This window comes from Arvicanthis niloticus, chromosome X (genome assembly GCF_011762505.2).
Source record: "Arvicanthis niloticus isolate mArvNil1 chromosome X, mArvNil1.pat.X, whole genome shotgun sequence".
Taxonomy (NCBI): Eukaryota; Metazoa; Chordata; class Mammalia; order Rodentia; family Muridae; genus Arvicanthis; species Arvicanthis niloticus.
The window spans coordinates 117,052,339-117,074,294 of record NC_047679.1 but is presented as its reverse complement, the minus strand read 5'-3'; the positions used below and the strand labels follow the sequence as shown (position 1 = coordinate 117,074,294).

Below are 21,956 nucleotides of genomic sequence, written 5' to 3'. Positions count from 1 at the left end.
AATGCACTATTAAAAGCTCTAGAAATGTTTCTTTTACAATTATGGTTACCTTTGTCTTTGAGGAATAGATGTTCAAAATCGAGATATCACTTGGTAGATTTTTTTCTTTGAGTATGAAGTGTCATTCCCTGTCTATTTTGATTAATTTTGGTTAAAATTCTATTTTATTAGATATTATTATGGCTACTCCAGCTTGCTTCTTGGGAGCATTTGCTTGGAAAACTTTTTTCCAGCCCTTTACTCTGAGGTAATGTCTATCTTTATAGCTGAGGTGTGTTTCTTGTATACAGCAGAATGATGGATCCTATTTTCCATCCATTCTGTTAGCCTGTGTCTTTTTATTTGGGAATTGATATCATTGATGTTCAGCGATATTAATGACCAGTGATTGTTAATTTATTTTGATGTTGGTGGTGACAGTGTGTGTTTGTGTGTGTTTGCGTGCACGCATGCACAGCGTTTATACTTCCCTTGCTTTTGCTAGTATGGAGTTACTCATTTCTTGTATTTTCTTGGATGTAGTTGTCTTCCTTGGGTTGGAGTTTTACTTCTAGTTCTTTCTGTAGGGCTGGATTTGTAGATATATATTGTTTGAATTTGGATATGTCTTGATATATCTTGTTTTCTCCATCTATGGTGATTGACAGTTTTGGTGGGTGTAGTAGTCTAGGTTGGTATCTACCATTGTTTAGAGATTACAAGATATCTGTCTAGGTCCTTCTAGCTTTTAGAGTCTCTGCTGAGAAGTCTGGTGTAATTCTGATATGTCTGCCATTGTATGTTACTTGCCCCTTTTCTCTTACTACTTTTACTTGCTACTTTTAATTTTCTTTCATTGTTCTGTACAATTTATATTTTAATTATTATGCAGTGGGAGGGTTTTCTTTTCTTATCTATCCTGATTGGTGTTCTATAAGCTTCTCGTGTGTTTATAGACATCTCTTTCTTTAGTTTGGGAATATTTTCTTCTACGACTTTGTTGAAAGTATTTTCTAGGCTTTAGAGTTGGGACTCTTCACCTTTTTCTAGTCCTATTACTCTTATGTTAGGACTTTACATGGTAGCTTAGATTTACTACATGTGTTGCATCAGGAATTTTTTAGATTTAACATTTTCTTTGACTGATGCATCAATTTCTTCTATTTTATATTCTATGCCTCAAATTCTCTTTTCTGTCTCCTGTATTCTGTTGGTGATGCTTGCATCTGTTGTTCCTGTTCTCTTCCCTAGGTTTTCTATCTCCAGTATTTTCTCCATTTGTGTTTTCTTTATTGCTTCTATTTCCATTTTCAGGTCTTGCAGTTTTATTTCCTTCACCTGCTTAATTGTATTTTCCTTTATTTCTGTAATGGATTTATGTGTTTCTTCTTTAAATGTCTCTACTATTTGTTTTGTATTTTTTAGGGAGTTTTATTTGCTTTCTTTTTAAAATCTGTATCATCTTTATAAGATTGTATTTAAGGTCATTTTTTGTGATTCGGTTATGTCATGATATCCAGGACGTGTAGTAAGGTAGCTGTGCTCGGAAGGTTTCATATTGCCCTGGTTTCAGTTGATTGTGTTGTTTTGATGGCCTTTAACCATTTGGATGGCTTTGTTCCCTGGATATTCCTTTAAAGGTATGTATTGGGATGGTGGGTAACCTCGATGGTTCTGGTATGACAGGCCTCTGATTGGCATCCTTTGGCTGTATGGTTCTAGATCAGCAGGTCTGTATGATTCAGGATCTGCAGGTCATTATGGTTATGGAGCTGCAGATCTGTAGGGTTCAGGATCCACAGATTTGATGAGGTGTACTAAGAATGGTGGGAGAATAGAGGTCCTCAGGTGGTAGCTGACTGCTCAGGGCTGCTGAGGATGCTCCAGAGGAGTCAGCAAGCAGGGAAGATGGATTGGGGAAGGGAAGGTAGCCTGTATGGTTCAGGATCTCCAGGTCTGATGAAGGTGGATGGAGAAGTGAGGGGAGAATGGAGGTCTCTGGGCATAGTAGACTGCTCAAGGTACCTGGGCATGTCCCAGAGGACTCAGTGAGTAGGGCACCTGTTTGGTTTTTTTTTTTTAAAGAGAGACAGAAAGGTTGTGAATCTAGATGGAGGGAATGTGGGGAGGATCCTAGAGGAGTTTGGAGAGTGGTAACTATAATCAGAATGTACTGTATGGAAAAAAAACCCTCTTTTTAATTAAAAGGGGGTTGAGCAGTAGGTTATACCCCTAACATTCATGATACTATTATATCAATTTGCATATCCTGCCATTCTAATCATTACTGTAGGTCACATGGTTCACAGCTGGTTAATGCCAATTGACTATTCCCATAGCAGCCTGCATAGTACTTTCTGGTACTATGAGTGTTAACTTGTAAGGGGCAATAAAGTCTTATGTGACAATTTTTTTTTAAATTAAAGCATACAAAATGTGCTTTAGAATATTAATATGTCAGGATGTTGATGTTTGACAAATGAATATAGCTCTGCCTTCTATAAACTGGCTTTGATTTTTTTTTTATTTTAGGGAAATATGAATGAGCTGGGCAAGATGGTTCTTCAAGGTGCTTTCAGTGTTTGGCTAGGGCACCGGAAAGGCGCTACAAAAATGAAGGATTTTGCACGGTTCAAACCCATGCAGAGACACCTCTTCTTGTATGAAAAAGCTGTTATGTTTTGTAAGAGGCGTTTAGAATCTGGAGAAGGTGCTGATAGATACCCATCGTATAGTTTTAAGCACTGCCTAAAAGTAAGAAACCTCACGTTGTATAATACAATATGGTCTTGTATGTATTCCATTTTGAATACTTTTTTCCCTCAATGAATAGGTTCTATACCTTAGCTGCAATCTTCTGTTTAAAAGAATTAAAAAAAAAACAGTGCTTGCATGTTCGTGTGTGGGTATAGGCACATGTGGGCTACAGTGGTACACTGGAGTTCATAGGACACATAAGGTCTTGGTTCTCACTTTCCATCTTGTTTGAAGTAAGGTGTTCTATTGCTCACTGCTTTGCACACTAGTTGGCCCAAGAGCTGCTGGGGATTCTACCTGCCACCTTGCCGTGGGAACACTAGAATTATGAGCATGTACTAGCATATCTAGTTTCACATGAGTTTTGGGAGTCTGAAATCAGGAAAAGGGATTGGGCCCAGGTGCTGAGTGTTAATTCAACTCTCTCATCAATGTACTCCTATCACCTATGAGCTCATCTAATGGTATTGGGTAAAATTTTAGTCTTGTTATCATGAAGCCATTGTTATAAGAGAAACAAAGTCTAAAGTGTTTCCCCCTCCTGCTCACTGCAGTTTGTTTACAAATGAAGACTTCTTGTGCTTAGCACGTCCCTGCCTTTCCTTCTTTGTCCGTTTCTACACTCTTTAGCCCCATGCTTTCTGGGTATCCAAAGTTACCTACCTACAGCTAGAGCTCTCCCATACACATTCTGGGCTATTCATTGAAATTGTTTTATTCTCTCTAGAACTCAAACTACCATTGTGTCCTGACATTAGTCTTGTGTTAAAATCAGGATACCATTGTTTTTGTAAGTCATTAGCAGCCCAGCAATACTTCCAATTCAGATAAGGCTATACATTCGTAAATTTGTTCATAGAATAATTGGAAGACAGACAAATTTTACCTTCAGTTTTTCAGTCACTATCATTTTATTTTTTTTCCTCATAGTTGTTTTCCATGAGTGGTTTCTTTCATAGCTGGCTTTTCCAGGATAGTTGAGAGTTGATGTAATTTTAGTTGTACTTTTCTTGATGGGCCTGTCATGGGCTTAAGGACTTAGTGTAAGAAGCCAACCTTATAAGCAGGCCCTGCTTTTAATTTTCCTCATATTAGTCAGCTGCCTCTAGCTGCCTCTAGCAAAATTCCTACCCAGGGTCATCCCATTGTCTGTGTTCTATTCAATTCTGAATCTACAGTAGCCCCATGTATCTTTAAAACTCCAACCACTTCCATCACAAGTGCATGGTTACTCTTTTAATATAGTCTACCTCTATATATCTGTGCTATTTATGACTGTAATAAACATCCACTGAGAACCAAAGCAATCAAATCTGAGAGGTTTTAGATCTTTCCATCTATATCTGTGCTTCTCAAAAAAAGGTATTTTTATCTTTCTAGGCATGTTTGACATAAACCAATTTGATGCACATTCTGTTTGTGGGGTGACCTAGTGACTACATAATGCAGAATTTCTTGTTTGTATTGATTTTCTGTTTCATTTTAAATTTGATGCAATGATAGGCATGCCAGTGGAGTGTTTCTGAAGTTCATTAAAGTAAAGAAGGACTAATGAGGTAACAGAGCCAGAAGGATTACAATAGTTACCATGGAAACAAAAGGAAGAATTGATGCAGGAAACATTTCAATGGAAGGCAGACATAAGGGCTTAGTTACCAGATACAGAAAATAAATACTACTTGACATTTAAGAGAAGAAAATCTGTCTGTTTTTTTTTTTTTTTGTTCTGAGATATAATTGTATCTTTAATAGAAAAGAATTAGTGATGCCTGCAAAATTTTAGATGACGATTCCTGGGGAAATGGTGATGCTGCAGACTAAGAACGATGGCAGTTAGACATTTCTTAGGTCTCATTATGTTTATTTCCTTTTGCTTACTCGTCATGAAAGTCTATCATTAGTGGTCAGTGTGCTACTAAACAAAGCTGAACAACTGCTCTCCCCTGAAATGGATTCTTTTCTTCATTTTATCACACCAAGATGGAATTAAACAGCTTTATTGTATTTTCTAATGACTTTGTACTATAATATAAGCATTTAACATTCACAGGAAAGCCATATGTCTGGTCACAGTAATCAGATAAAGAGATGTGGCCTCTTCAGATCCATCGGATTGGATGCTTGCTTATCATCATCAACTGATGTTTTAATTTAACACATACACATATAGTGCTAACTTTGTGTCAGATAAGCATGATTTGATTTCCAGGGAAATCTCCAAATGCATTTAATCAATTATGATGTGCTGTATATATTAGAATTGGAAAACAGTAATTCAGTTGCAATTCAAATATGGGAAAGGATGGGAAGCAAAGCCATAACTTTAAAACTTCTTTTGGTCTAGGGAGAAGAGTTAATGAGCTTGTCATTTAAATGTAAGATTTGGAGTTCAGATCACTAGCACCCATGTAAAATGCTATGTGGGTATGGTTGCCCATTGTAATCTCAGCTCTGGGGGATCCCAACAGTATGCTGTGTAGTTAGACTAGCTCTATCAGGTGAACTCAAGGTTCAGCAAGAGACTGTGCATCACAAAATAATGTGGAGAAGTATTGTTAAAGATATCTGACATCAGCCTCTGGCCTCCACACAGGTACATACGTATATACATGTACCCACTTACTTGTGAACATACATACATGAGTGCATACAACCCCACAAAACATATGATCTTGAGTATGTTGTTTAATAATATATATCTTTATATCAAATCTATGAAATGCTTTCCCAATTTTAGAGCTGAAAAAAAAATGGAATTTGAGAAAACTTCAGGACCTTACACTAAGACACATGGCTGATGACTGCTCGTGATAGATGGAGGTCTAGTCTGGCCTTCTCTGATTCTGAAGTCTGTATGTCAGCTACATATTGTTCTATTTAGACAGTCATATGATGAAACATAATTCATTTTTGAAAGATTGAGCATAAGTATTCATATATCATAATATTTGAGCAGAGATAGAGTGGTATAAGAAGGATAGATTTGGAAACATTTGAAAGTAACTTTAGATTGCATTCAAGGGGTTGTCAGAGGCTCTTTAGTTAGTAGAGTTGAGTTGCATTTCTCTGTATAACTGTTTTCCTTTACCTTAATGAAGGAATCTCATAAGCACTATGTTTAATATCTGTTGGCTTTAATTATGGTCATTTTGGGGGTTCTTACATGGATCAGTATGATATTTCTTCTGACACTTAGGAGGGAATTGAAAGAAAAGAGGAAAGGCAGAGAAGAACTTAAAGATATTACACAAGGGAGTGAAGTTATACCACATGGAATTAACCAACGTTGTACAATACACAAGTTTTACTAGTGGTGAGAAGGTTATTTATCACTCTTTCAGCTTAGGTATTTTGTTCACTGTAGAGGATGAAGGATTGGTGGGAATAGAAAAACCTTTGTGAACTTGGCTGGGTCTTCCCTGACCCACAAATTTGCTATTTATATCTCAGAGAATCAATTTGTAAGATCAAATTGATGTGTCGATAATTACTTTAGGAATCAACAAAATTAATCAGTTACAGGTGGCTTTCCCCATTGACATTTAATTACTTTTACTTCTGATATAATTTTGTTTTAATATTGTATAGTTCATTTCTAGCAGAATTCAAGCTGCGTGGGTGTTCAGACAGATGACATTTATACCAATCACTGGAATGCAGCATAGCATCTGAACTCTGAGTGCATATTTCCACAAACACTTAAATCCTCATGTCTAAGACTATACTTTTCATTTCCATTTCCTTATTGAAAATAAAATGTATATTTTTGCTTAAGTGAGACATTCTGTTTCTTTTGGATTATGATAGAATATAGTGACTGAAATCCCATATTTGTAATGAAATGCTCAGAAAAAGTTTGATTTGTTATAGATGGAAGAAGCTGGCATCACAGAACATGTGAAAGGTGATAACCGCAAATTTGAAATATGGTATGGTGACAAGGAAGAAATTTACATTGTTCAGGTTGGTTATTCTTCTGGAAACCACAGTTGGCATTAATTAATTAATTTAAAATTTATAACCCATCAATTTCAATTTATTTCTGGGCATGGGGTTATCTATTGGAGAACCTACCAGAAGCCTCAATCTTAAGGAAAACTCTTTACTTCAGAAACGAATCCAGTAACCATCTATTGGTCCTCAGTTAGGAATTCATAGCCCTTCTCACTCCATATTGGAACACTGGCTGGCTTGGTCTTGTGAGGTCTTGTGGAGGCAACCACAGCTGTTCTGAGTTCTTGAGTGCAGGAGTCCTATAATGTCCAGAAGACCGCTTTGCTTTGGTCTTCCCTAACCTCTGGATCTTATGGTTTTTCTGCTTCTTCTTCTGTGATAGTTTCTGAGCCATGAAGAAGGAGTGTGATATAGATGTCATTTATGTCTGAGCACTTCACAGTCACTTAAAAGTGACCCTTTAAGCAGTTGCGAGCTTCTTTGTTAATCTTCAAACACTGCACAAATAAACATCTCTGAGTTCAGAGAGCTGCACTAGAGAGATATCAATTTAAATGGCAGTTTGATATTCTGTCCACTTAAAATAAAAGTAGTAGATTCACCCCTGGAGCCTATGAGCTCCCCAACCTTGGCAGTACTAGGCCTGTCCTTTTTCTAGGGGAGCATTCTTTAGATCTAATCAGAAAACAGTTGGTTACTCCCACAGCATTCATGCTAAGGATTTTAGTTGTGTGTATGTGTGGAGTTATGCATTTGTGCAGTGCTTTTGAAAACCTACAGACAGCAACAGATCCCCTGGAGCTGGAATTACAGGCCATTGTGAGCTATCAAAGTCTGGTCCTCTGCAAGAGCAGTGCATGCTATTAACCACTGAGCCATTTTTCCAGTATCAATATTAAGATTAAAAACTCTGGTTCAATCTACAACAGGTAGATTACAACTACCTATAATTCCAGCTCGAGGGGAATCTGAGTGTTTCTTCTGGCTTCCTTTGAAAGAACATAGTTACAATCCTAGGCAGGTGTATTCTAAGGACCACCTTTTTTTTAGGGAAGAGAAGACACTCAGAACATTTCATTAAGTCTCTGTTATGAGTTGTGGCTGATCCATACATTATCTGTTACAGATGTCCAGGATTTTTTATTTTGTTTTGTTAATTTTGTACTGAAAGCAGTGCATAATCTCTTCTTGGTTTGATTTAAGATATTATAGTAGGTACTATATAACAGACTTGCTTTATAAGTAATCAGAAAGTATTTAGGGAATCTGTCTTGTTAGTATCAATTTTTAAGATTATTATGTAATTGATTGTAATTTTGGAAATATTAGAGCTTCCTTTGATTTTACTAAAATTAAAACAACAAAGTGATAATATATATGTGTGTATGTGTTTATGTGTGTATGTATATATATATAAAACTATAATATATACATACATATGATAGATACATACATATATATACACACATACACACACACACACACACACACACACACACACACACACACACATATATATATATATATATATATATATATATATATATATATATATATGTTATTATTCTGTTCCTCAGGCAATTTTAGAGTATTTTCGACTATAATGTCTCATCTAATCTGATGGGTAATGATCAGCCTCCAAAATGATTTAAGAAGCAAAAGGGTAAAATTTGAATCTGGTGTTTTATAAGATGACTTATGTTTAATTGTGTTTGTTTTATTATAAAAGCATTATTTTTAAAAAGAAACATACTTTTCTGTTCTGTTTTAATTTTTAGGCTCCAAATATTGATGTGAAGATGTTATGGCTAAAAGAAATAAGAAAAATTTTGTTGAAGCAGCAGGAACTTATGACTGGTAGTTTTATTTTTCTTTTATAGAAAATAGATTTTTTTCATGTAATATATCCTGATTACGGTTTTCTTTCCTTCTACTTCTCCTAGTTTTTCTCCACCTCCTCTCCCTTCTAGATCCACATCCCCTTTCTTTGACTGGTAATTTCAAGTATGCATGCTTTATATGGAAAGGCACAATGATAACTTATTAGCTTGGATTTTGTGAAAAGTCTTTCTGAAAATGGGGCTGATAATTTATTAATGATGCAAGGTTTTATTAAACTTAAAAAAGTAACATTAAGATTCCGAGAGCTTTTTTAAAAAAAACTAGTTTAAACTCTAAGGTAAACCCTGGTTCTTCAGAACCAGTTGAGAATGAACAAGTTGTCAATTTCCAGGCCTTCCTGGAAGGCCACTATGAGAAGAACCTCAAAGAACTAGTATCCAGTAAAGTTGGGATGGAGAATTGGTTGCCTTTTGAATGTATACTTAAGAAAATAAGTCTCTCCCTCCCCCTCTCTCTAATGTGTATATACATGCTAGTGAATGTGATGATAGGTGTGTGTGTGGTATATATGTATATACTTGTGTATGTTACTATAGATATGTGCATGTATAGTATATGTGTATATACTTGTGTATGTGACTATAGATGTAAGTGTGTATAATGTGTATGTATGAGCTTGTGAATGTGAACATAGATGTATGTGTATGGTGTGTATATAAATGCTTGTGAATGTGAACATAGATATGTGTCAATATGATACATGTGTATATGCTTATATATGTGACTGTAGGGGTGTGTGCATGTGTGCCTGCATGTGTGCATGAGTGTGCATGCATGTTCCACAGTGAGCATGTGAGCATGTGGAGATCCAAGGACCATTGCATTCTACCTTGTTTGAGGGAGAACCTCTTTTCATTGTTCTGCTGCTGCAGAAGACAGGATTGCTAGCCCTGGAGCTTCCAGGAATTCTCCTTTCTCTGCCCTCTTTCTTACTGTATAAGTGCTGGGATCACAGACAGGTGCATAGTAGCCCATTTTGGGAAGGAGGTGTGCATATCAGTTTTAAGAATTCCAAACACAGGTCCTCATGCTTATGCAGAACCTGCTTTGCCCACTGAGCTGGCACCCCAGCCCCCAGATTGTACTTTTTAACTGAAGTAATACATGGTTTGGATTTTCCACATTCTAACTCAGACTGGCCTTCCTGTTTGTTGGTCAGTTCAAATCCCTGTGTGTGTGTTTCCATGTTCATCTGGTTCTGGCTCTGTCTCCCCCCAGCTCCCTCTTTCTCCTTCCTCCTAACTCCTGTGGTGTGTGTGTGAAAGTCATTAGTTTTCAAAGAAGTAAGAAGTATGACTTCTGAATGACACATAGGCTTTGTTTTATTCTACAGCTAAAAAACAGCGGGATCAGTTACAAGACCAGAACCAACTTTTTTCCCAGAAGCAGAATGCTGAGTAAGTGATCATTTCTTTCACAAATTTAAATTATATTTGTATTTATTTATTTCTCTTTATGTGCATAAATATTTTGCCTACATGTACATATGTGTACCACATGCATGCCTTTTGTTCAGGGAGGCCAGAAGAAGGTGCTGGCTTCCCTGCAACTTGAGCTACAGACAGGTATTAGCCATCAAGTTTTCTGGGAGCTGAACCTGGTTCCTCTGCAAGAGCAACAATCACTCCTAACCACTGAGCCATCTCTTCAGTGCCCTCCCCCCAGAAATACTATTCTTGCCAGGTTCTATTTGTTTGCTGTAAATAGCACAAAACAATGAATATCTTAGACAACCATCAGTGTTCTGTAATAGCAGTAACTCATCAGATAACATAAACACATTATTTTCTTAGGTATAAGACATATGTTAGACTTAAAATCTGAGACAGTATGTGATTTTTGTTGGGATCTCAAGGAGAACCAAACCACTTTAAAAGTCTTATTCTGGGAAGGTTCATGTTGTTCAGAATTGAAGACTTTATGTTTGTTGTATGCAGTAGTTGCTGAAACAGAAGCTGGTAGAAACATACTAGTGTGATTAGGTTAAAATTTTACCTACATATTTATACATACCTTACCTGATGTATTAAGATGAGAAGTCTTCAGATCAACACAGATTGTACACATTCATGCCATGAGTCTAGAAGGAAGCAGTGTATCTTTGCATAAAGGGAGCCTGCTGGCTCTTCATATTATCAACTATTACACAAACTTAAATAAGGGTACATCGGCTGTTGAAATAGTTTCTCAGCTTATTCTTAACACATATTATTGAGATAAGTTATTTTAATTTCTCATTTTTCTTAGACTATGCATAAGCTCACCTATTTTTTATGTGACTTTTTCAGAAGGCAAGAAGTAACTTTTTTAAATGCCAGAGGAGCCAGAGCAGAAGTGGAAAAAGCTGGTGCCATTACAGAGCTCAGGGAGGCAGCCGTGCTAGTTCAGGCAGAAGCAAATTCCGCAGGTATGTACCTATCTTGGTTGTCTGAAGATATGATTCAGAATTATGTGAGTTTTTAACTCCTGTTGCTAACTTGGAAAAAAATCTAGCCATGTGTTATTTTTGTATAAAGAAAAGATCTATTTTAAAAGGCTTTTATTTCTTGCACACAATAGAGCACTGTTTTTCAAAATGTGGGTCCTGGACCCATAACATGGTCAATTACCTGGGGATTTGGAGACAAGTTCACTGGGTTTCTCTACCTCAGATCTTTGGGTTTAAGGCCCAGCTACATGAATTTTGACGAACTTTGTATACAGAGCTGATTCGTGCTCAAGTCACAGGAATGAATGTAACACACATTCCCCAGCTTCAATGGACACACTGTCCATTTCCTGTTGTCTCTGAGACTAGAGCTGGGATATTTGCTTTCATATGAGAATTGTGCCATTTGAAATGATTTGACGCAAACCATTTGATTCACCAAATGTTAGTATGATCAGTACATCAGGAATTTTGTAGAGTTGCATCTACTGGCTAATTAAAATAAACACAGTTGCCATCTGTACAGTGCTAGGAAGGCAGATAATTCAGCAAACAATTAAAGTGGAATGTGGTTAAGTATCATATTATGGAGGTACAAGGTGTTATACAAGCATACAAGATCTCCTAAATAACTTTGGCAACAACAGCATAGACTCCCAAGAAATGCCACATACTCAGTACTTCATATAATAATCCTTAACACTACTAGTTGAGGAGAAACAAGTTATGATGACCTTATTCTTTGTTTGGTTCTTCATTTTGTGATTAGTTCCTCAGATCATTACGTTGTGATTCTTGATCCCAGCAACAATGTAAGAGCCTACCTAGTATGAATGCCTTCATTTGACAGGTATAGAAACCATATCAGAAAAGGTTGGCATAATTATTTCCAATGTAACATGAACAGTTTACTATGGCAAAGATGGGATTCTGAAGTTTGTGACTTAAATTTTGACCTAGTTTCTTTTCTGTTACTGTGATAAAATACCCTGGCAAAAACAATTTAGGGAGGAAAGTTTTTTTTTTTTAAATTATAGTTTATAGATTTGGTGGGGTGAGGTGTTGTAGGAGGTGGGGAAGTGTGATGGAAGGAGGGTATGGGGTGACTGACAGGGCCAATGGCAACGCTTTACATTAGCAATGGTGGGGGCAGGCAGAGGCAGGGCCAAACAGGTCTTGCTGAGTCACCCAATACAGAAGTGACTGAGATAGGTCTGGAAATTCGAGCCAGCCTTACGTTCTCCCATAAGGCCGAAGAGACTCGAGCCAGGCTTGGGTTTGTCCACAAGGCCCAAACCAGGGCCAAAATGGGGCCCAACAGCTCCCCCATTTGGTTTTGTACTGAGCAGGTTACATGGCTCCGGTCTTAGGTTGTCCCCCACATGGGGATCTTACCTGTTTCTAGATACCATGTGTCACTCTGGCTCAATGGGGGGGGGGGGTGCTCCACAACCTGTCTTAGGTTGGTTTAGCACATCTGAGATCTTACCCGGTGTTGGTCAGGTGGAGAGCTGATGAGGGGTGTTCATAGGCAGAGGGATGTGTAGAGCCTGGCTTGGAAGAGACAAGTCTTTGATATTGGACCTCAACTTGGTGAAGCCAGACTGCTTCTAGCCTCTGATGGATAAATTGAGTGACCTTATTGAGCACACATGGCTCAACAGTCAAGATAAGGAGAAGGAAGGGTCCAAGGAGGGGGAGGAAATAGTATAATAGGCCATGGAATCCAGTCCACAACAGGTGGTTTTGGAGCTCTTGTTGCCTCCTTTATAGTCACAGGGATCACCCGACTCTTTTTTAAAGATGTCTCGTGCTCTTCGAATGTCCCCGAGTCCTCTCTCAGTCAAGATGGGGAGCAGCTTCCATGTCATTTTCTTGATCATCTTGGTCTCCTGTGGGAGAAGCATAGGTGGGTTTCTCAGGGAAGGTGGACTCCCTGGAAATGTCATTGTGAGCCTCCCCTTGTTGAGCCATGTACTTTATATCTCTGGCCGGTATCCAGATAGGTCTTTTCTTACTTTGGGGAAATATGCAGCTGAATCCCCTCCTGGCTGTCAGGAGCAGGTCTGGTCCTCTCCAGGCTCCTGTCAGTGGGTGCCTCCATCTGACTCATATTGAGCTATAGGAAATGGAGGAGGTGCAATGTCTTTGAAACGGGGTCAACTGAGAATTTTCTTTTGAAAATTTTAAAATAGTTAAAGTGAACGATGCCTTTTTAGCTCATCATGTGGGGGTAAAGACTTCCCCTTTTGATTTTGTAACTGAGACTTTAAGGCTTGATTTTGTCTTTAGACAATTCCCTGTCCTCTCGGGTTGTAAGGGTTGCCTGTAGTGTGGGAGATCTTCCACTTATGGAGAAACTCTGAAAAGGCTTGCTTGTAAAACACTGGCCATTATCTGTTTTGATTTGATCTGGAAGTCTGAGAGTGGCAAAACATTGGAACATATGTTTAATAGCATGTTTAGATTTTTCTTCAGCATGGGCCAATGCCCAGCACACATGGGAGAAGGTATCAACAATCTCAAATATATATATATTTTAGCTTTCTAAATGGGGACTAGTGACTAACATTGATTTGCCAAAGATTATTAGGGCAGAGCCCCTGGGGATTGCTCCCCATGGGCTGGAAGGGGAACTATCTGTAAGAATAGTTGACAAGACCTACAGGTATGGATGTTTTTTTTTTAAGGTCTTTTATTGGGACCTGAGGGTATTTATGTCTCAGGCCCCTCCAATTGACATGAGTTAATGAGGGAAACTGAGTCACCTTGGCAACAGTATGGCATTGTAAGCCAGAAGCAAGTTATTTTCCAGCTGGTTTCCAGTGGATAGGAACCCTGGGAGGTCTTGATGACCTCAAAGGTGTTGGAGAAAAATGGAATATTGTCTTTGTTTTAGTAGAGCATGTGCCTGAATCATCAGGAGGGTGATGGGGTTAGAATCAAGCCTAATATGAGCCTCTACCAATTTAGGCAGTAAGTTTACTACATAGAGGCTGTCAGAAAACAAATAAAAGGTTGCAGAGATCATATCTAATGCCATAACCACTGTAAACAATTCTTTAAATTGGGCAGAGTCCTCAAATTTTTGGAGGTCTGACTTTATAGGCGATGGACCTTTGTCTGATGAGGAAGGGGGGGAAATAGCAATCGGTCCCTAGGTGCCCACCATCCGTAAAGATGGTGGGATAATTTGGGTTGGGGCTAGAAAGAGAGTCTAGGGGGCTTCCGTTCAAGTCTGGAAAAGGGACTCATTCACTTATATCATCCAAAGTGGCAATCAGTTTCACCAGGAAAGCCCTCTAGGGCCAGAGCAATTGGCCCTATTGTTTCCCTGGCTATTATTTCCCTGTAACCAAAAGAAATCTGAGTTCTTAAATGGGGTAATGAGGGCAGAAGGCTTTGTCCCAAAGAGTCTGATGGAAAGATCTCTCTCCTTAACAATGCAATCGGTCAGCTGGTTAGAATAAACTTGAGGGGCCCCTCCCACTGAAAGGTGGATCAAATGGACGGGCCCTCTTGACCATTAGAGTGGTGCACAACGTTTCTCCAGGGAAAAATACATAAAATAAGGTGTAGGTTGGGATCATATTGTTAAAGGGTGGTTGAATCAACGGCCTGTTGAATCTTGTTCAACAGCTGGATAAGGTCAGAAGTCAGTACTATAGGGATGGAGATGTCATTTCCCTTAAGGAGGTCAAATAATGGTGTTAGATCTTCTGTGGCAATGGAGATCCAAGACCTCATTCAATTAATTTCTCCCCAAACCTTTTGTAACTGTGGGAGGGTATAGGAATCTTGAATTTGAAGTTGAGGGGACACAGCCTGCAAAGACAACATGGAGCCCAGGATCTTAAATGGTGGCACTTTTTGAACCTTTTCAGGAGCAACCTGAAAATTATTATATTTAAAGATGGAGAGACACTCATCAGTAGCTCTTGGAGGCCCAAAAAGCTAGGGGCACCCAAAATAATATCATCTGTATAAATGTAAAATAAAATAAAATAAAATATTGGAATCATCTAAAAGGGATGAAAAATATTAAGCTTATAATATTGACACATGGGGGAGCTATTGGCCATGCCTTGGGCTGGTCCGAAGGTAGTGAGTCATCTCAACTGACTGTTCACAGTCAGTTATAGACTGAACTCCTACACCCACCAATAAAGTCTGTGAGCCTTCTGATCAGGTCTCCCTGAGAGTATGGACCTATGTACCCTCACATATCTGCATCATCCTCTCGCTTATATAAACTTGGAGCATAGGGATGGGGAGTTTTGGTGGGATGAGGTTATGTGGGAGGTGGGGAAGGTGACAGAGGGAGGGTATGGGGTGACTGACAGGGCCAATGGCAAAGCCTTACATTAGCAATTGGGGGGGGGGGGGGCAGAGGCAGGGCCAAACAGGTCTTTCTGAGTCACCCAATACAGAAGTGACTGAGATAGGTCTAGAAATTTGAGCCAGGCTTAGGCTCTCCCACAAGGCCACAGAAGGCTTGGGTTTATCCACAAGGCCCAAACCAGGACAGAAATGGGGCCCAACAACATCCACAGTCAGGAAGAAGAGAGAAATCGATGCATTTACACTATTGTGTTTTCATGAAGAGCTTGCTTGGGTAGCTTTCTTTATGTTTATGAAGCCCAGGGTTCCAAACCAAGAAATGATGCTGCCCACTTTCAGGTTAGGTCTTACTACATTAATTAAAGTAATCAATATAAGTCTTCCACATACTTGCTCATGGGCCAACATTATCTCATCAAACCCTCACTGAGACTGTCTTCCCATCTGTCAAGTTTGTGTTACATTGACCATTAAAACTAACCATTACAGATTACTTTATCTAAATAAGTTCATATATATATGGAATGAAAGAATATATATGTATGTGTGTATATATATGGAGATATAAAAAGAAAGAAAGAAAGAAAGAAAGAAAAAGAAATCTTATACCTTCTACCTAGAAGCTCATTTTTTTGTGGGGGGATACAGAGTCTCATGCTGTAGCACTGGCTGGCCTAGAACCTGCTATGTAGATAAGGCTATAATTGGATGTGTAGAGCTCTACCTGCCTCTGTCTTCTGTATGCTGGGATTAAAGGTGTGCACTACTATGTCTGGCTACATGCAGGTTCTTATAAGTCATGAAATGTGTAATGCATTCTTTCTGCATATTGAAAGAGATCTAAGCCCAAATAATAGCAACACCAGGTGGAATCTAACAAGTATTATTTGAATGGAATGAATTTTGTTATTATAGAATGAAGATTCAGAACCATTGTTTTGTTTGTGAGGGTTGGTAAGAAGTAAAATATATTCTTTTCATATTTAACATTACTTTTAATAACTCCCATAAATCCTAACTTCCAATCATTCTGAAATTTACAGAAGTATAATGTAGGCCCAGTCCTTTTTGAAATGTCAAATTCAAAAATAGTGAAAGCTAAGTGCAATTTTATTATATACAGCAAGGCAAAAATGAAGGTCACAGCTTTGTAGTGATGAGCTTGCTTTTCCTGTGGTGGCGAACCAGATCTTTTAATTAATTACTACTCTTGTTTTTCTTCTAGCTTGGAATGGGATGCTATCATCTACAGAAGGGGCTGCTGCAACTGCTAAACATTTATACAACCCTTTCTCCCTTAACAATAGCAATGGAAAAGATAGGTCACAAATGGTTAGTATGACATACTATGTCAATATTCCAGAGGTGCTTTTACTGATGACATAGACAGGGAACATAACGAATAATATTTTTGTCAGGATCCTTGAGGTTTATTGTGTATATTTCATAGTGAAAAGAATCTAAGTGAATTTTGTAAGTATTCACAAATCATTTGTCTTTATGTAGAATACATCTCAGTTATACACAGAACACTACTGAGGTTACTTAAATAACCAATTTCCAAATATCTATAAATACATCACTATGATTGTTAGTTATTATTATTTTTCCAGCCTGGCTCTCTCTATGATAGCCCAGGCTGCTCCCTTTTCTGCCTTAGGCTGTCAAGTGCTAGAATTATCAATGTGTAATTTCAGGACCTTTTCAATTTTAGTTTTTTTTTTAAACTAAAGTGTTTATTTCATAACACCTCTTCATGTATATGTAATTTTTTAAGTTTAATTTTTAAAATTATAAGGTCAGGAAGTTAACAAAAATACTGAAATGTCTTGTGTTCCTTTCATCTAGTTATCTCAGTGGTAACATCTACAATTATAAGACACACAAAAATTTGGAAATTGTATCAGTGCTAACCAAAGGCTTTACTGAGATGTCACCAATTTTCCATGTGCTTTTTGTATATGTGTATATGTAGTTCTGTATCATTTTGTCCAGAGCTGTGTTTTCTACTTAGGTATAAGGGATAGATCCAGATGTAAAGTTACAAATGTACTTTAGAAATTACTTTACACAAGTATCTCTTTGTTTTATACACAGCTAGTTTTTAATTAATATCAACCATTTAGTGTGAGAAAGGTTACATCGTGTTAGCTATCATTTACAGAGGAAGAAATTAAGGGCTTGCAGCAGATTTGTCTTAATTGTCTGTATTAGCAGTTCTCATATTTTGAATGACAGATGCTAAGCCATCTCTCCAGCCACTTAAATATATAAATATTTAAATATATAGCAATTGAGAGCACTGGCTTGCAACCATCTGTAACTCCAGCATTAGGGGAACCTATGCCCTCTTCTGGCCTCCAAGGGCCACAGGCATGTAAAATATGAAACAATTCTCAAAAAAGAAATTTTATGATTTAAGTTACAACTACTGAAAATATACTTTATTATAATTTAAAAATTAGAGATAAAAAAGCTTTAGATTAGGAAACCTATTATAATTTTGAGTATATAAATGATTTTTATTAAAAAGTGACCATTTTTAAAGTTAAAAACTAGTGAGAAATAAAGCACTTTCGCAAATGTCTTTAATATCTATCTTATTTTAATATATCCTGAGCCAGGGCTGATGGCACATACATTTAATTCCAATACTTGGGAGGCAGAGAGGCAGGTTGAAAACCTGCCTGGTCTACAAAGCAAGTTCTAGTATAGCCAGGGCTATATAGAGAAACCCTGTCTTAAAACAACAACAAGAAGTAAAGACATTCTGATTCTCATGTGGTTTTGAATGTAGTCTGTTCTACTATTATACCTCAGATAGACTCTCTAAAATTCCCTGAATATATGTGAGAATGAGAGTTAAACAGGCACACTAGTGTAATGTAAGCCTGACCTTCCAGACAGATTAAATGGTTCTCAGAAAAAAATGCTCTACTTTGTATAATTGGCAACCCACTGGTTTAGACCAATTATATTAAGTGATGTTTCTTTAAATTATTGGTAGATGAATTAAATTGGAGTAGTTGGTCAGATGTGAGCAAGAAAGTCAGAGGAAAGCAGTTGGTATTTGAGCCCTGCCTGTAGATGGTATGGAAGTGCTTGTCAGAACTGGGTCTTTGCGCATTAATCCAGTTATGGAGTCAGAAAATAAAGTGAGTAATGGTTTAATTGCAGGCATTGGGAATGTAGGAAAACCTATTCCTGGGTCCTCCTACCAAGGAAAACATACAAAAGAACAATGTTGTATCGCTTACAACCCCTTTACCTTAAAGTTTAAAAGAAGTTATGAGAGGTCATGTCTCAAAGGGTATGGAAGATGTTCTTCATGATGACATCTGATGTTCTCTGGCCTGTACACACACACACACACACACACACACACACACACACACACACACACATTCATCTACATACACATACCTGCAAACTATATATATGGATACATACTCAATTTGAACACACACATAAAGACACACATGTTCACCTATGTACCTGCAGCCTACATATCTAGCTATATACACAATAGGAGCACACAGAATACATGCATTAAAAGAGGATGTTGAGATGAGCTATTCATTTGATTTTACAAAGACAGGAGCAGAGAAGCAAGTCAGTTGTGGCGGTGTATGCTGTAACCCCAGTGCTAGGAAGGCTGAAGCAAGAACACTGAGAGTTTGAGGCCACTGGGCTATATAGAGTTAGTTCCAGGCCAGCCTGAGCTACAAAGTAAGATCCTGTTTCAGAAACATACATGTTGGGGTCCACACTAGCCCCATGTTGGGGCAACCAAAAAATGTCGCGGCCCAAGCAAAATGTTGAGGCCCGGGCTGACCCACGTTTGGGCCGCCACTGTATCCCGGCCCAAGCTGCTGCTCCAGTCCGAGGGTCGGGGTTCAGCAAGAGCGAGAGTGAGGATGGACTCGAAGAATGCAGATCAGACAGAGTATAATTCAATCCCGTTTATTCTTCAGTCTAAGTCCTAAGTCTTGAGTTCCTAGTGCCTAGTCCCTAGCTCCTAGTCCCTCCAAATTCCAAGTTACTTCTTCCAAGTTCTCTTTCAAGTGTCTGCTACCTGTCTTCTCTCTGCCGTGTCTGGTTCTCTCCTCTGTGTCTCCCTAATGTCTGATTCTCTACTGTCTGCCTCTGCCTTAGATGTCTTACTTCTAAGCCATGCCTCTAAGTTATACCTTTAATCATGCCCTTAGGTCTTGTCTCTAACTCTGATCTCTACACTTCTAAGTCATACTCTTAAGTCACACACCTTTAATCTCACACACCTTTAATCTCACGCACTTTTAATCTCAAGGTATCTAAACCAAGATTATCAGAGTGTTCTCAGCTGTTGTAGGCTATTGTAATCCAAGTCACATGTCAGGGTATATGGCTCAAGATGGCTGCAAAGCTGATAGCCGCTTTCTGCTAAAAGTCGGCCCCCAACACATACACATATATACACACACATACACAAACCAAACTGGCCATAGAAATAATGGGTTATACTTCTATTGCAGAGCCCCATGTCGGAGGTGTCAGTCTAGTTGTATAGAAGCCTCGGTGCCAACTGGAAAGTCGCTCTGCCTGCCTGCTTCTCAGCCCATGTGGAAAAACACCCCTCAAAAGAGGTTCAGCCCAAATGACCGGATTGTTTTCCAAGTTAATATATTTAAACATGCACAAAAACAACAGTATACACTTATTTCTTTTCTTTCACTTAAAAGCATTTTATTCTAGTACTTTTTGTTCCTTAAATTGCATAAGTGTGTAAGACATTGTGCCGGATAAAATCTCATCTCAGAATATTTTTGACTTGAAAATCGTTTCTTCTCTGTCTACTTTGCAACCAAATGCAATCAGTGTGCCTTGAATTTATTTAGCTTATTATTAATTAAGTTAAGCTTGGGGTGTAGAATAGTTAAGGCCAAGTGAAGCACGACATTATGATTTAAAACGCTTTTTAGAACCAGAGTTCCTTTAACCCATGCAAGACAATGACAGCGTTCAGAAGTCCTGGGGGTGGGGCTCATTAGGAAATTCTGTTCAGGGCTGTTGCCTTTTCTATGTGCCAAGATGAACTTTTCCTGAGAGTAGTTTACAAATTGCATTGAAAATGTATTATTTCCATGCTTGTTTCTTTTTCTGAATTTATGCTTATAAGTCCTATAGCAAATTAGTTGCGCTGTATTGTCTTCTGTACATTTCATGCTGTAATCCTTTTTTTTTTCCAAATAAAAATGAAACCTTCAGGTTCCACAAATTGATACTCTGGTGTTTGTGTTTTTGTTTCCCTTCACAAACCAATCTGTTCATTTGCTCCTGCAGATGAGAGGTGCTGAAGCGCTCACATTTGCTATTGAAGTAACAGATTCTTTCTGTTCCAGTCAGCAGGCATTTAGGCGAGTTGTTTCACAATCGAGCTTGTAATATGGTTTTCCATTACAGCTTTACAGTCTGAGTGAAATAAGGACCTAACAGATTGAAGGCTTCAAAATCACCTCTAAGGAAGAAGATTCTCCATGAAGATTCTTAGGGTCGATGGTAGGCTTTTTTTTTTTTTTTTTTTTTTTAAATGCCCGTGGTGACTTCCAGCTGGTGCACATGGGTAGTGAGTCAACATTTCTGCAGTGTCTGTGCCATACAGTCTCCAGAAGCATCTATCACAGGGATGACTTCATTTTCATTACTACAGCTGTGCTTCCAGAGCCCAGCAAAAGGCTGCCTAACTTTGGCTGAGTAAAACAGTCTGTGAGAGAATCCTAGGCTGTATGGACATGTTATTTACTTAGGGCTCAGATGATCCAGCTGGTGATTGGTCTGATGTTGCAGACCACATTCCATCTGGTTGTTTAAGTCATTTATTAATCATGTATCTAATGCACACTCAAGTGTCATGGCCTTTGTTTTGACACTTTACAAGAGAGCCATAATTGTCTTTATCAGTTTCAATATTGACATTTCAGCTTTATCATCCAGTCCTTATCCATTTGACCTTATGGAGCAAGAAGGGCAACAGTGCTTTTGCCGGCCTGCTGTTTAATCGCAAGAACATCCAAAGTGAGATGATATTGTTTGCAAGAAGACTGAACAAAGACCCATTGTTATTTTAAAAATATTAAATGAAACAATTATGTGTCTCATTATTTGAACTAATAATTTCAACTAAAAGCCACATTGATTGTATCCTCTAACCCTGAAGGGGAGTGGGCACATTTATGAATCTTGGAGCTAGAGATATGGGTCAGCGGTTAAGAATATTTATTGCTCTTACAGAGAACCCAGGTTCACTCTTAGAACTAACATGGTGGCTTACAATCATCCATAATTCCAATTTCAGGGGATTCAGTATCTTCTTCTAACCAATAGGCACACATGTGGTCCATGAACATATATACATATATGCACATATATGCAGGAAAACACTTGTGCATAAAATAAAATATATAAGTTTAAAAATAACTAATAATTAATCTTTAAAGTAATAACTTGTTTTCAGCCCAAAGTACTGTGTAGGTTATTCAAAGGGCTCATGCAATGTCATATAAGCCTTTGAACACATGCAAGAGCTCTGCAAAAACTCATGTAGTATAACCCATGT

At 38.1% G+C, this 21,956-nt stretch overlaps 1 protein-coding gene across 5 annotated transcripts in view; it reads left to right on the top strand.

Annotated features, from left to right (window-relative positions):
• Positions 1-20,621, top strand: part of Mcf2 (MCF.2 cell line derived transforming sequence) — a 106,367-nt gene extending 85,746 nt beyond the window's left edge. For 3 of the 5 annotated variants that reach the window (XM_076918242.1, XM_076918244.1, XM_034485229.1), the window contains 7 exons: positions 2,512-2,733; positions 6,607-6,699; positions 8,469-8,547; positions 9,926-9,989; positions 10,881-10,999; positions 16,587-16,693; positions 19,876-20,621. In XM_076918242.1, coding sequence (XP_076774357.1) covers positions 2,512-2,733; positions 6,607-6,699; positions 8,469-8,547; positions 9,926-9,989; positions 10,881-10,999; positions 16,587-16,693; positions 19,876-19,902 — 711 coding nt within the window. In that variant the 3' untranslated portion in view covers positions 19,903-20,621. The remainder of the gene's footprint in view (positions 1-2,511; positions 2,734-6,606; positions 6,700-8,468; positions 8,548-9,925; positions 9,990-10,880; positions 11,000-16,586; positions 16,694-19,875) is intronic. The other 2 variants (XM_076918243.1, XM_034485230.2) reach the window with 1 other exon arrangement.
• The last annotated feature ends 1,335 nt before the right edge of the window (positions 20,622-21,956 follow it).